This window comes from Siphateles boraxobius, unplaced genomic scaffold (genome assembly GCF_051911475.1).
Source record: "Siphateles boraxobius isolate OS27281-9 unplaced genomic scaffold, OSU_SipBor_1 8, whole genome shotgun sequence".
NCBI classification, from domain to species: domain Eukaryota; kingdom Metazoa; phylum Chordata; class Actinopteri; order Cypriniformes; family Leuciscidae; genus Siphateles; species Siphateles boraxobius.
Genome location: NW_027509208.1, coordinates 17,753,664 through 17,767,042, shown reverse-complemented (window position 1 = coordinate 17,767,042; position 13,379 = coordinate 17,753,664). Strand labels below are relative to the sequence as shown.

At 38.2% G+C, this 13,379-nt stretch overlaps 1 protein-coding gene across 11 annotated transcripts in view; it reads left to right on the top strand.

Annotated features, from left to right (window-relative positions):
- suco (SUN domain containing ossification factor) overlaps nucleotides 1-13,361 on the top strand; it is a 51,473-nt gene extending 38,112 nt beyond the window's left edge. For 8 of the 11 annotated variants that reach the window (XM_077220521.1, XM_077220525.1, XM_077220524.1 and 5 more), the window contains 9 exons: nucleotides 1,390-1,473; nucleotides 2,673-2,763; nucleotides 4,022-5,245; nucleotides 5,326-5,413; nucleotides 6,070-6,174; nucleotides 6,274-6,422; nucleotides 7,318-7,409; nucleotides 8,855-8,910; nucleotides 10,771-13,361. In XM_077220521.1, the coding sequence (XP_077076636.1) occupies nucleotides 1,390-1,473; nucleotides 2,673-2,763; nucleotides 4,022-5,245; nucleotides 5,326-5,413; nucleotides 6,070-6,174; nucleotides 6,274-6,422; nucleotides 7,318-7,409; nucleotides 8,855-8,910; nucleotides 10,771-11,232 (2,351 nt within the window). In that variant the 3' untranslated portion in view covers nucleotides 11,233-13,361. The remainder of the gene's footprint in view (nucleotides 1-1,389; nucleotides 1,474-2,672; nucleotides 2,764-4,021; nucleotides 5,246-5,325; nucleotides 5,414-6,069; nucleotides 6,175-6,273; nucleotides 6,423-7,317; nucleotides 7,410-8,854; nucleotides 8,911-10,770) is intronic. The other 3 variants (XM_077220528.1, XM_077220527.1, XM_077220526.1) reach the window with 1 other exon arrangement.
- The last annotated feature ends 18 nt before the right edge of the window (nucleotides 13,362-13,379 follow it).

The following is a 13,379-nucleotide window of genomic DNA, read 5'->3' as shown; positions in this document are numbered from 1 at the left end:
TACTTGTGCGCTCAATTGAAGATCACAGTGTAATATCTGACAGGACAGCAAAGTTTGATCTGATGTGAGGGATGTTTACGAACGTTACGAAAAAAACATCAGAATGATGACACTGACATTTAGCCTGACAGCATGTCACCTGACCGTAGACTCTGAATCAGGGCAATATGTTTTTGTCAGGCACTTACAAAAAGCTGTGTCTGAAAGAAGAGTCAACAGCTTTAACACATGTCTTTCAAACTAAGTCTCGTTTCTTTGGCTACACACTCTAAGCGGTTGAGAAACACTGATTTAAATTAACCAAAGCTATACTATGACCAGAAGAGGTTAAAAATATTGACAAATAATAATCTCTTTACTTTCCTCACATCAATCCCAGTTGATCATATTCCAGTTTACTCAAAGCTTCTAAACCTGTTCCAACTTTAGCATTCAAGGAAATTGTCTGCCCCCTGCCTCAGGTCCAAGTTCTTGTAAAACTTGTGTCTTCAATATCCATTAGAGTTTGTCTTGTCAAAAATTGCTTCTCCTTTCTTCCAAACACACACACACACACACACACACACACACACACACACACACACACACACACACACACACACACACACACACACACACGCACACACACACGCACACACACGCACACACACGCACACACACGCACACACACACACACACACGCACACACACCCGCAAAGTTGTTAACTAAAAATATTAAAAGTTTTCGTTAAATGAAAATAAGCTGAAATAAAATATGAATATTAGAAAATTAGACACGTCAAATTAAAACTTAGGAAATAAGTGAAATAAAAAGTTTCAGTGGAAGTTCTTTTATTTTAACTGAAAATAGAAATAGAGGATAGCTAAATAGAAATATAAAAAAACCTAAAATGACCAAATCACATAGTTACAAAATTAAAAACTAATCTAATTCAAAATATGAATAAAGACTGTAATAGTATATAAATAACACTAGCATGTGCAATTAATTAAATGTTTAATGCGGTTAATGTTCTTATGACAGCAGTAACTCGTTCATTCAATTAAACATTATAACACGGCATTATAATGTGTGATTTACTAAAAACTGATCTTAGGTGATTCGTGCACATGCACAGTGCTTTGCTAGTCCCTAAGCGGAGCACTCATTTATCAGTAAATATTATACACAACACATGTTCTACCTCACAATAAACATACTGACATGTAGACTTCCTACTTCCTCAATAATTCAAAAGTTCATCACCTTTGGGCAATTATCATTAGATTTTAAGAGCTTTATTTTGCTTTTCTGAATGCAGAATAAAATTCAGCTTGTTTGCTAAAATTGACCCCAATTGCATACATATCATTTTTAGTTATTTTTCTCTGGATTGTTTTTCGTTTTAGACGCCATCCTGAACATGGTAAACAACATTGCAGCAAATGTGCTAGGAGGGAAACCAGAGCTGGAGGACGGAGCTGAAATGGAAGGTACGGCCCTGATCTCTGCCTTGTGCTTGGCTATTAAAAATGCCCTGTCCTGAGTTTGTCGGGAGAAATTACTGCACTTATTTGCTCCTCGTGGCTTGGCAGCTGTTTGTGACTGGTGAGGGCTGTCACCATGCCAACATTACTGAAACTGTGAGGCCTGGCAGTGAAAACACGTCTTTGATGGCTTCTGTAGCTGCGCTTGCCAGCATCAAACTCTCCCAGGGTGTGCGTGTGTGCGTCTGCGTGTGCGTGCCCTGAGAGAGCTGCTACAAAATGCTGTTCAAACACACATGTGGCTTTCCTAAATGCAGAAGTGAAGTTTTTAAACACTCTGCTGCGCTGTATCATGACCATAAACTGTCTATAAGAGAAAAGACTGTTTAACAAGATATTTTTAAAATGTCCCTTGAGAGATTGCAGTCGAGTGGATGGCTGAAAGTTTATACTAAGTTTATAAAAGAAAAGCACGCTATTGGCTGTTTTAACTGTTAGATTGTGCTTGAGTTTTTAAAAATCCAATACCAATATCTAGACTGTAGAGTGGTCGATAGCCAATATAATATAATACATAATACGATTTATTGATGGCAGCAAATAAGATTTACACAAAATTGATTCACCTTACCAAATTTATACCAATAAAATGAATGGCATCACAACCATTATAATTTAGAATAATTATAACGGCTTTCAGCATATTAGTTCTAACTACTGGGTTAATATTATATCACCTAATTTATATTCATGAGCCTGGCTAGATGGTTTCGGCAACCTTTGTGGCATATGCCAGAGTTGTTGTTTTTCCTATATATAAACTTACATGTTAGAAAGTAACTTAATGTTTTTTTTACACACATTTTCTAGATAAGGTAATCTTCCTAATTCTTTATAAGGATTATGACATGTGTAAAGAATTCATAAAATGCCTGCTATTCCAAAGCTTTCTCTGCCGTTTTTTCTTTTAGATTTCCTTGTTGTTCTGGATACGTTTAATCCATGCCAAGCATTATATAATTTCAAGCTTTCCTAGATGATCACCAGTTTTTAGTTAAGGGCACATTTGCATTTGTGTGTTTAATCTTGGGTAGTTTTCTCTAAACAATGGCCCTCTTTGTGTTGAGGTTGGGCAGTGTGGATGTTCACATTCTCCTTTTTCTTTTCTCAGTGTCAAAATCTGTTCTTTCTCTCATCTCGCTCAGGAAACGTTTCCTCTGGGACAGAAAACATCACCCTGGAGTCAACAGAAACCACACTCACGCCTGATCCCACCCCCACTGAACAGCCTGCTACGTGAGTCATTTACACATGCACATTTTCTCTCTCTCTCTCTTACACACCCCCTGATCATCCAGCACATTAAAACCCCAAATGCTTGCTCAATACTGAGCCTTGAGGTAGTCAGCGTATTCCAGCACAGGCTGGTTTGAACTGTTTGCACACATACCAAGTCAACCACTAAGTCCTTTTTCTAATAGAGTTCAAGCTTATAAAACTCTAATGAACTGTAGCTTCTTCATAATCAGGCCCGGACTCAATCTGCTAAATGTAATGTGGTAAATGGAGTTTGGGATACTGCAATCTTGTTGGTAGCTGAAAGCATAATCAAATTGAATTCACAGAACAATTAAAGTTCTGTACCCTTTCATGCCCAACTAATGCTTTTTTGAAAATATTGCTCTACTTGGCACTTTCAGGAGAGAAATGGCAATATTTGATTAGGGTTATAAGAATCATTTCTCAAAAGAAATGGTTATTTTGAGTCAAATCTTGTCAGTGTTCAGTTGATCTGGTTGCAACAGCTAGCAACTCAATTGAGTAAACATTATTAGTACATCATTTCTTTTATTAATATTTATAGTAATTATATTTTCAGTGAATGTGGATGAATTTCAGTCTGTTTCTCACAAGTTTATCATAGTACTTCGTAATACTTGGAATAGAGTGCACAAGGGGAATAGATATCCTATATTCTATTTATTGTTCTGTTGCCAGTGTTACTATTGTATTTTTATATACTATTGCTCTTAATAATATTTTGAATTGGCTTTTATTTTTATATTTTAAAGTTTCAATTTTAGTTTTAGTTTTTTTTTTGTTTTTTGCTTTTGTCATTTTATTACCATTTATTTATATTTAAATGTTTCTATTTAGATTTTATTCTATATTATTTTAGTTATTATACTTAAATATTTTTAATTTACATTTAAAGTATTTGTTTCCATTTCAGCTTTATTACCGAAATGGCTTTTGCGTATTTTATCAAGCTTTACAGCTTTTGTCCCCTTTCATTGAGATTCCTGGTCAATGTCATAGAATTTCTTCTTTTATGTTCCACAATTAGTTATGTAGTTATAATCCGGTATGACTTTCTTCTGATCAAATGATGGAATTTTCATCTTTGGGTAAATTATTCCTTGGGAAAAAAAAAGGTTCACTGTGCTCAGATTATGTGTGGTTGTGCTCATAACTAAGAAACCAACATTGTGCAACATTGGATAAAATTAAACAAGCGATTTGAGTAAAAGCTTCTGGCTCTTTGTACCTCCAGGCTGGATATTCTTGAGTTGGATCCCACTCTAGTGAAGGAGGACTCAAAAGATCCTGTTCCTGATGCTCCTTCAGAACCTGCCCCTGAGGAGAGCCGTATCGTCATCCTCATCGAGGAGGATGAAGAGGTCACCCAGCCAACGGTGACCCTGCTGGAGGAGGAGCAAGAGGAGGAGAAAAGACTAGAGGAGATATGGGAGACGGAGAGTGCCACATATTGCGGTCACCTCTCGACATTGTCCTGCTTGGCGTCTCTGCACGAACACTTCTACTGCTACTGTTCGGCAGCTTTAGCACTACAGCGTCAGCGTAGAGACCGCCGCCACAAAACACAGCACACAGACACTGAAACAGACACTCAAACTGCCCCTCAGCAGTCCCTTTCTGCCACCACCCCAACCAAAGAGCCCCCTGCGCCCTCTGAAAAACTTCCAGAAGCAGAGAGGCCCTCTCAGACACAAATCGAAAGGATTTCCCCTACTGAAACGGTGTCTGCTCCGCCTCAGTCCTCCAGTGTGGAATCTGCAGTGAGCGAGCAGGAGCTCCCACCTGAGACCATCATCTTGGAGCCCAGCCGCACATCCACTCTTCCCCCACATAGCTTCTCCGACACCCCCACCCAAAACATTCCTGAGTCCCTTCATGTGGGACAGCCCGTGGACCAGCGTCCGCCGTACCTGGTGGACATCCCAGAGACCCGTGCCAGCGTGAGCATCACCAGTAGCGTCCAGTCTCCCACCTCCTCTATGCTCTCCTCCACCACGACTGAAACCAGCAGTCCAGAGACGGACCCTCCCATACTTGAGCTCCCCGTCCCCACCAAAGAGAAGACAGATCAGCCTTTGCTTACCCACACCCAGCCCGCTGACATCCCGCCTCCTACCGAACTTCCCATCCCGCTTCCAGAGGCCTCAGATAACGGCAGGGCCACAGGGGTTGAAGACCCTCACCACAGTGCTGTGGTCTCCCAACCGGAGCTTTCCGAAGCCTTTCTGTCTCAACAAGAGGAGACGGTAGATGACATTCTGCTCCCACACCGCACCGCTGGAGACTTTTATGCAGAGCAGCAGCATTCGGTGGAAATTGGACATGGGAATGGAAATGGGAATCAAGTGCACGGATCGAACCAGAAGGAATCCGTGTTCATGAGATTGAATAACAGAATTAAAGCACTGGAGATGAACATGTCCCTCAGCAGCAGATACCTGGAAGAGCTTAGCCAGAGGTACACACACATGCGCTGCCAAACTTAAAATGATTATAGTGGGAAACATGTTCTCATTATTCTGTTCTGCTGTCACTCAGGTATCGCAAACAGATGGAGGAGATGCAGCGGGCTTTCAACAAGACCATCATCAAACTGCAGAACACCTCCAGAATTGCAGAAGAGCAGGTCAGTCACTCCCAACATTAGCAATTTAAACTGACATTGGCAACTGGAATATACAGGGACTGTAAATGTATACAGGGAATGTAAAAATAACTGTTTTCTATTTTAATATATTTTAAAATTTAATTTATTCCTGTTATGCAAAGCTGAATTTTTTAGCATCCCTACTCCAGTATTCAGTCACAAGATCCTTCAGAAATCGTTAAAATATGCTGATATGATGCTCAAGAAACATTTATTAATATTATAAATGTTATACAAAGTATTAATTCTAAAAGTCTATTATCTGACCCCATACTTTTGAACTTAAGTTAGTATGTCAACATGGGAAAGAAAACAAAAATAAATAAATAAATAAATGTGATCCCAAAATATGATCATGCTTTCATTTAATATCCAACTAATTGAAAAAATGAAATTTAAAAAAAGACTAATTAAAGAATTTTTCAAATTAAAACCAAACATTCATGACACTTTCCGGCTCAGAAAAGAGATGCAATTTGTTTCACAATGCCACTTAGTTTAATATTTTGCACCTATTTAAATGCCGCTGATACATTTTTAAGTGACTTATGTGACTTAAGTGATCTTGCAGTCCCATTGTAGCATGTTTTACATGTAAAACATGTGGATAACCGTTTACATCTGTATCTGTTTAGGATCAGAAACAGACCGAGTCTATACAGATGTTGCAGAGCCAGCTGGAGAATGCCACCAAGATCATGCTGAACCTGTCTGCCTCTGTTGCTCAGCTACAGCGAGAGGTCTACAAACCTTATATAATTCCTTCCCCATCTAATGAGTCATATCACGGCCCACCCAGTAATGTATATTTAAAGCCTGTTGTACACTGTGTGTTGCAGGTTTCTGACAGACAGAGTTACTTGGTGTTATCTCTGATCCTGTGTCTGACGCTGGGATTGCTGCTTTGTACGCAGTGCTGCAGGAGCTCACCCAATCACAACACCAGCTCAGCCATTCCCATGAGCAACCACTACCCCAGCCCTAAGAGGTATAACACGCACCAAATGTGTCCGAGTGCAATACATAACGCAATGCAAGAGCACAATGCATTCTCAGTGTTACTGCAAGTTCTCTAGAGGCCATTATTGTCATCTCCTGTGGACAGTTTATTTCACGTCAACTGCTTTTATGAGTTGATTCCAACTGATATCACTTGGTTTTAAGGTCATTTATTAGTTTTTTTTTAGTTTTTTTTTTTTAACAAGAGTGGAGAATTCTCGCTGAGCAAGCTAGTTAAATTAAAGTAAACTGTTGACATATTTATAGCTGGCACCATGAATAGTAGTGTATCTAGTTTAATAGCGCAGAAGTTTGAAGGTAACCCTATATTACAATAATGCGTAAATAAACTACCATTTAAAAGTTTTGGGTCAGTGTATATATATATTTTTTTAAATAATTAAATACTTTTATGCAACAAGGGTTCATTAAATATTCATTTCTAAAGTTACACAAGATTTATTTTTCAAATAAATGCTGTTCTTTTGAACTTTGTTTATTGGATGCCACCAGTTACAAAAGAATCCTGAAAAAAACCCTGTAGCACAGCTGTTTTCAACATTGAAAATAATAATAAATGTTTTTTGAGCAGCAAATCAGCATATTAGAATGATATCTGAAGGATCATGTGACACTGAAGACTGGAGTAAGGATGCTGAAAATTCAATCACAGGAATGAATTACATTTTAAAATATTATTACAATTTAAATTAACAGTATTCTATTTTAATGTATTTCACAATATTTGTGTTTTTGACCGGTACTGCACATTATGTACAGAGGAACCCTGCTTGCTTGCAATGCATTGGCCAATTGTTCACGTCTATATTTGGGCACTTGCATAGTGGACCTTTGTGAATCTTTTTTCTATTTCTCATTCTCAGGTGTTTTTCCTCATATGATGATATGAGTCTGAAAAGGAGAGTTTCTTGCCCTCTCGTTCGCTCAAAGTCATTTCAGCTGCCTACATCAGAAGGTAAGAGTCACCTTTGACGCTGAGGAGAGTTCTGATGCCAGAGCACTCTTTATTTTCTCTCTACTCCTCCCCTTCTCTCATGTAACGCACATTGTTTCACTCAGCTGTGGTTCTGTCTTTTTCAGCCAGACTCAATTCCACCATGTTCATTTCTCTCAGCTTGAGAAGCCAAGATGATGCCCATTAACATCACGCCTTCCCACTTAACATGTAGCTTACTTTGTGTGCTCTCATTTTTGCTGCCACTCTCAGAAGAATCACGTCTTTTATATTAAATACCATACCGAACACTTTACAACTAGTTTTGAGTCCAGCTGTCACTAGTTCCACAGTCTCTGGTGATTGTTCAATATCAGCGTGACCTATACTGGAGCGCAGTGTGATTTGTAATTGAATGTCAGCACAGTCATCCCTCATGTTTGTTCCGGCCAGAGGCGGCCGATCAGATACGTCCCTTAAGCAGTAAACATTTTTTTTTACAAGCCAAAAACTATGACTGTTGATTAAAAGTTTTAATTTAGTGCAATTTTATTATTTTTTTAAAAAGTGAGAAAAAATTAACAAATTGGAGGCTAATGAATTATTTCTCAAAATATTAAATTATCTTTTCATATTGATAAATACCAACATAGAAGTATTTTAAACTATTGAAATGTATTATGTAATAATAAATATATAATCATATTTATTGAATATTATTTATAATATATATATATATATATATATATATACATATATACGTGTGTATAAACAGTATATATAACCTTTATATCAATTTACAATGTGCAAAATTTCATTTTGTAATTAATTTGATTAAAATCTGTAATCAAAAGACAGATTTATTAAGAACATTTAAGAGAAACTGTGAAGTTTAAAAACTGAAAACACTGCCAGATAAACCGAACCATAATTTAAACGCCAGAACCTTCCTATCCTCCTTGTTTCTGTTTGTCCCTGCTATTTTTCCTCTCACATTTTGCTGCAGCGTGCGTGTGTGCGTGTGTGTGTGTTTGAGCATGTGAGCTCATCATTGGTTTGTGTTCATAATGCAGAGGTTGGATATTTTTAACACATGATGCTTTTGGCTGGCACACGTTGGACATTTGCAAGTAGTAGTAACAGGAAAATGTGGTACATTTAGTGGATTAATAAGTATCGCATATAATGATATGCAAATCAAAACTTGACTTTTAAATGTGTCCAAATGACCATTATGCAAACGATTAATGCTGCAACCATGGTTACCACATTCAGACTTGGTGGTGAAACAAGTGAAATAGGATTTGACAGGACGGATTACAATTGAATAACAGGTTCTGGCATAAAGAACAGTGAGGAAATACTTTGAAGTGTATGACTTGAGCTACTACTTGCAAGTGCTGTCATGCTTGTGTTATTGTTTGCCATACCATTCCGTTAACCTGCCCCCTCTCTCCCCTGTTTAGTAGGTCCTGATGACTTGTACATTGTAGAACCTCTAAGGTTTTCTCCAGAGAAAAAGGTATGGAGTTTGTTTCGGCCGCTGTGTGTTCATGACAGTAGTGGGACTGAAGCTGGGTTTCAAAACCCCTCACAGCTCTTGTTTTCTCCAGTTTTACTGTTGTATTTTGAGACTGTAAGAACCATGGTTCCATCACATGTTTCTTAAGAAATCCTACAGTAAATGTGAAGAGCAGTGAGTATTTTGGAACGCAGCTTTTTCCAGTTAGTCTTTCTGACAGGCCGTGAAGTTAACCGTCTCTCTGCTGACTGAGAATTAGGGATGGGAATCATTTTCTGATTCAGATTACATTTGACTAATCTCATTCCATTGTAACCAAACATGTTCTCAACTCTATACTAAACAAAAAGGTTCATTTTGAGTTGGACATTGGACATTAGTTCATTTAGTTAAGAACGACACTGAACCATTTAATAAGTGAGTAATTCACAACACTGTTAAGGATTAGTCAAGGTTTAACTAGTTCCCTAAAGCTAAACACGGGCTCTAGTGTGGCTGGTCTGGCAGATCTGATAGTAAAGGCCTGTTTACACCAACATTAATGTCCTACATGAAAATTCAAAGTTCGGAAACATTGCTATTTAAATTTTTTTGAAAGAAGTGTCTTATGCTCACCAAGGCTGCATTTTTTTTTTTTTAAATACAGGAAAAAATAGTATTTTGAAATACAGTTTTAAATAATGGTTTTCTATTTTAATATACTTGAAAATATCATTTATTTCCGTGATCAAAGCTGAATTTTCAGCATCATTACTCCAGTCTCCAGTGTCACATGATCCTTCAGAAAACATTCTAATATGCTGATTTATTATCAATGTTGGAAACATTTTTTTTTTATAACCAGGATTCATTGATGAATAAAAAGTAAAAAAAAGAACAGCTTTTATTTAAAATATTAACCTTTTGTTACAATATACACTATTGTTTTTTGAAAGAAATTAATACTTTTATTCAACAAGGATGTGTTAAATTGATAAAAAGTGATAGGTACAAATTTATATTTTTAGAAAAGATTTCAATTTTTAACAAATTCTGTTTCTGTTTTTAACAAACTCTTTTTAAAGTATCACAGGTCAAAAAAATATTAAGCAGCATAACTGTTTCCAACATTGATAATAAATCATCATATTCGAATGGTAGACTGGAGAAATGTTGAAAATGTTTCAACTTTACCAAATAAATTAATATTTTTAAAGTATATTCAAATAGAAAACCATTATTTTAAGTTGTAATAATATTTCACAATATTACTGTTTTTTTTTCTGTACTGTATGTCTGTTCAGACCGATGCAAAAAAAGAAAAAGAAAGAATCACTGCTTGTATTTAATGGAAATGAGAAATGTTACCTTGTCATTGTTTAATTATAATAATCCTCTTCATTGTTGCTTAGGAAATGATTTCATGAGTTCCACCAAGTTGTAGTTGTATGAAATCGTAGCGGCTGTGGTCATGAAACCTAAAGTCTGGATCTCATTGGTTGTCCAGTTTTTTTGTTGCAGTGTGACATTAAAAAAAAACTGCTTTGCATTGAAGACATGCATAATTCTGTGTCGGTCTGAACAGATATTAACAGTCGTTCATAAAAAGGAAGATGTTTACTGTCTCGATGTTAACAGGCCTTAACTTCTCCACAAATGATCCCTTGTGTTCTTTGTCCTTGTGAGTATCATCACATGGTCATAGTGATTGTATTACTGTGCTGTCATTTCTTGATTTCTATTCTTAGTGTCTGTTGAAGTGTACATCCGTGTTCAAACTCGCTCAGCACAAAGACGGTTACAGCGGCTTTAGGCGTTTAAATACCTCTCTGGATGCATCCTTTAGACTTTAAATCATCTCTCTATGTTTGTGTCTTTCAGAAGAAACGCTGCAAGACAAAAGCAGGGGACCGAGTGGAGACGCTCGGGGCCTCCGTCCCCTCAGTGCCAGCTGTTAACGGTGAGCCCAGGCGCAACAGCGAATCACCTCCTCTTCACTTCCTGCCGTCGACGTGCAACGGCTTCGCGTCCACCACCTCATCCAGAGACTGTGCGTCAGAGGAGAGCTCCGCTTCTACGCTGTCTGAGGAGTCTTTCGGCTGCGCCCCTGTGATGAACGGACTCGAGGCCGTCCTCTGCAACGGGGCTCCTCCGCTGACCCTCCCTCCGGCCAAGAGCAAGATGGAGAAGAGGTCTCTGAAACGACGGCGCTCCAGGAACACGGAGCAGCAGCCGGAGGACATGATGAACTCGCCCCTTCCTGTGACTGTCATGCCGGCGCTGGAGGAACTTATGAAGGGAAAGGACACGTTTGGAAGGACAGCTGTAACGGGACGAATTTGAGTTTTTTACTTTGACATCTTTCCTTTTCTTATTCCATCTCACCATCGTTTTGAGATTTTATTGTCAGTGGCGATCCTGACGCCATCTTCACTACATCCTGGTTCACAGAACTTTGGTTATGTGCCTTTTTTTATCCATTCAGGATTGTTTTCGTTATTCCCTTTAAGGTATTTTTTTTTTTTTTAAATTCTTCTAGGGAATATTATGACTGATAAACATTCGCAAGTATGAATGAGTCTTGACTTGATGTTCTCATGTAGATGTGGCGCTGCATCACCGTGACCATGTGACCTGTCAATGCCGGCGGCCCTGCATCGTTTCTTTAAACTAACATGACCTCTTTCACTGTCCCTTTAACGCTCACGCTCTGCTCACTTTTCCTCCCTCGTTCAAAATGAAAGTCTTGTACATGTGAGTGTGCGTGACTCTGCACCAGTCGTTGTCTGTGGTTGGTTTGTGGGACCAGTGATGTCACATAGCACAGGGCTTCAATCCAGTGAACAGAGCTGAATGAAGAACAGATCCAGTCATTGTTAATTCTGTTTGCATTTCTTCTTTTAGAGCCGAATTGTGGCCTGTTTCTCTTACCATCTAGTGTGACCAACGAGTTCAGCCTGGGCCTGACACACACACACACACACACACACACACACACACACACACACAGTGTCTCATGCTCATTATCCAGCTTTTTCAAGTACGTTTACAGCTCATTTTCTTCATGTTCAGTAGAGCCGTCATAAAAGACACATGCCGTAATTATTTTGATTTTTTTGTTTACACACTTTATATGTACTCGGGAGTTTGTAGGGGACATTGTTATTTTTTGTGGTAATTATTTATGTATTTATTTATTTAAATGTGACCCAGGCTCTATGAGATTGCGGTCATGTGACATATATCGACATACATATTGCAGTGGCCCCTCCAACCTCCATGTTAGAGCTCTCAAGATTTATTACAGATGTGGTACGGACAACATCTTCCTGTTCTCCATAGTTTGCACACTCTTTTTCACACAGATTTTGACTTAAATTATTTTGTAAAATTGATTTGATTTTATTAATTTATTTTCCATCCAAATCGATTCTGAAATCAAATAAGTTATCAGATATATCCGTTCTAATACTCATAATGTGATCACGGAGATGTCGTACATGACATCTGTTTGACCCATCTGGCTGTGATTCGCTTTTTCTTGCTGGATCTGTTCGGATGAGCTTTGAGTTTCTGGATTCCAGGTGAATCATAAGAATGCCCAAGCTCTTGTATTCGTGCAAATATTATGCATGTCCAGCAAAGCAACCCTCTGGTCTGTCCTGCCTGTCATGTACATGTAAAGATGATCTGTATGTGTGTCCAGCGTCCTTATTTACTCGCACTCCCTCTTATCACACTTTCTATGTATGTGAGTGTTTGCTGCTTTCATAGTTGTTTTAATGCACCCAAGAGACCATTTGACATCCCAGTGGAGTTTCTCTGTGTCACACCTGTGTGCTTTATGTGGTGTCTAAGATTGTGATTGTTTTTGTTTCATGCAGATGATCCCATCATTGACCTTTTATCAAACTGTGGGGTTTAGGAGAATGTGAATTCACGTCACAATTTCAATAAAAGGGAAAGATTGGGATGGCGTACGATGGACCATCTCTGTGTGATTTCCATGACACGTGTTCCACTTTGAAACGTTTTAGTACCATTCTCATTATTTTTGAATGCTAATTGATATATGCTTGTGGATTTTGTTTGTATGGATGTTTTTTCTCTACCAGTGTGTATGTTGATGAGTATTTTGAGCTGAATTGTTCCAGTATCCCATTGAGTAGAGACCCCAGCGTGTGTCTCTCCTGTGCACTTTGGAGAACTCCCTTGTTTTTTTTTTTTGTTTTTTTTTTTTTTTTTTACTCCACACCTTGTACAAGTGCTTTTTCGAAACAGGCTTTTCTTAGTATGGCGCCCTCTAGTGGCTAATGCCTGATTTATTTAAACTTCCGCTAGGTGGCGCCCAAATGAAATCTCATAGTCTGTGAGAACGAACTGCACAGTATTTTTTTTTTTCAATTGTAACTACAGCGGTGTAGTGCCATTAGAAACTGTGAATTTATAAATAAAACACTTTGCTGTCTTTATTCAGTGTGTTTGGTTTT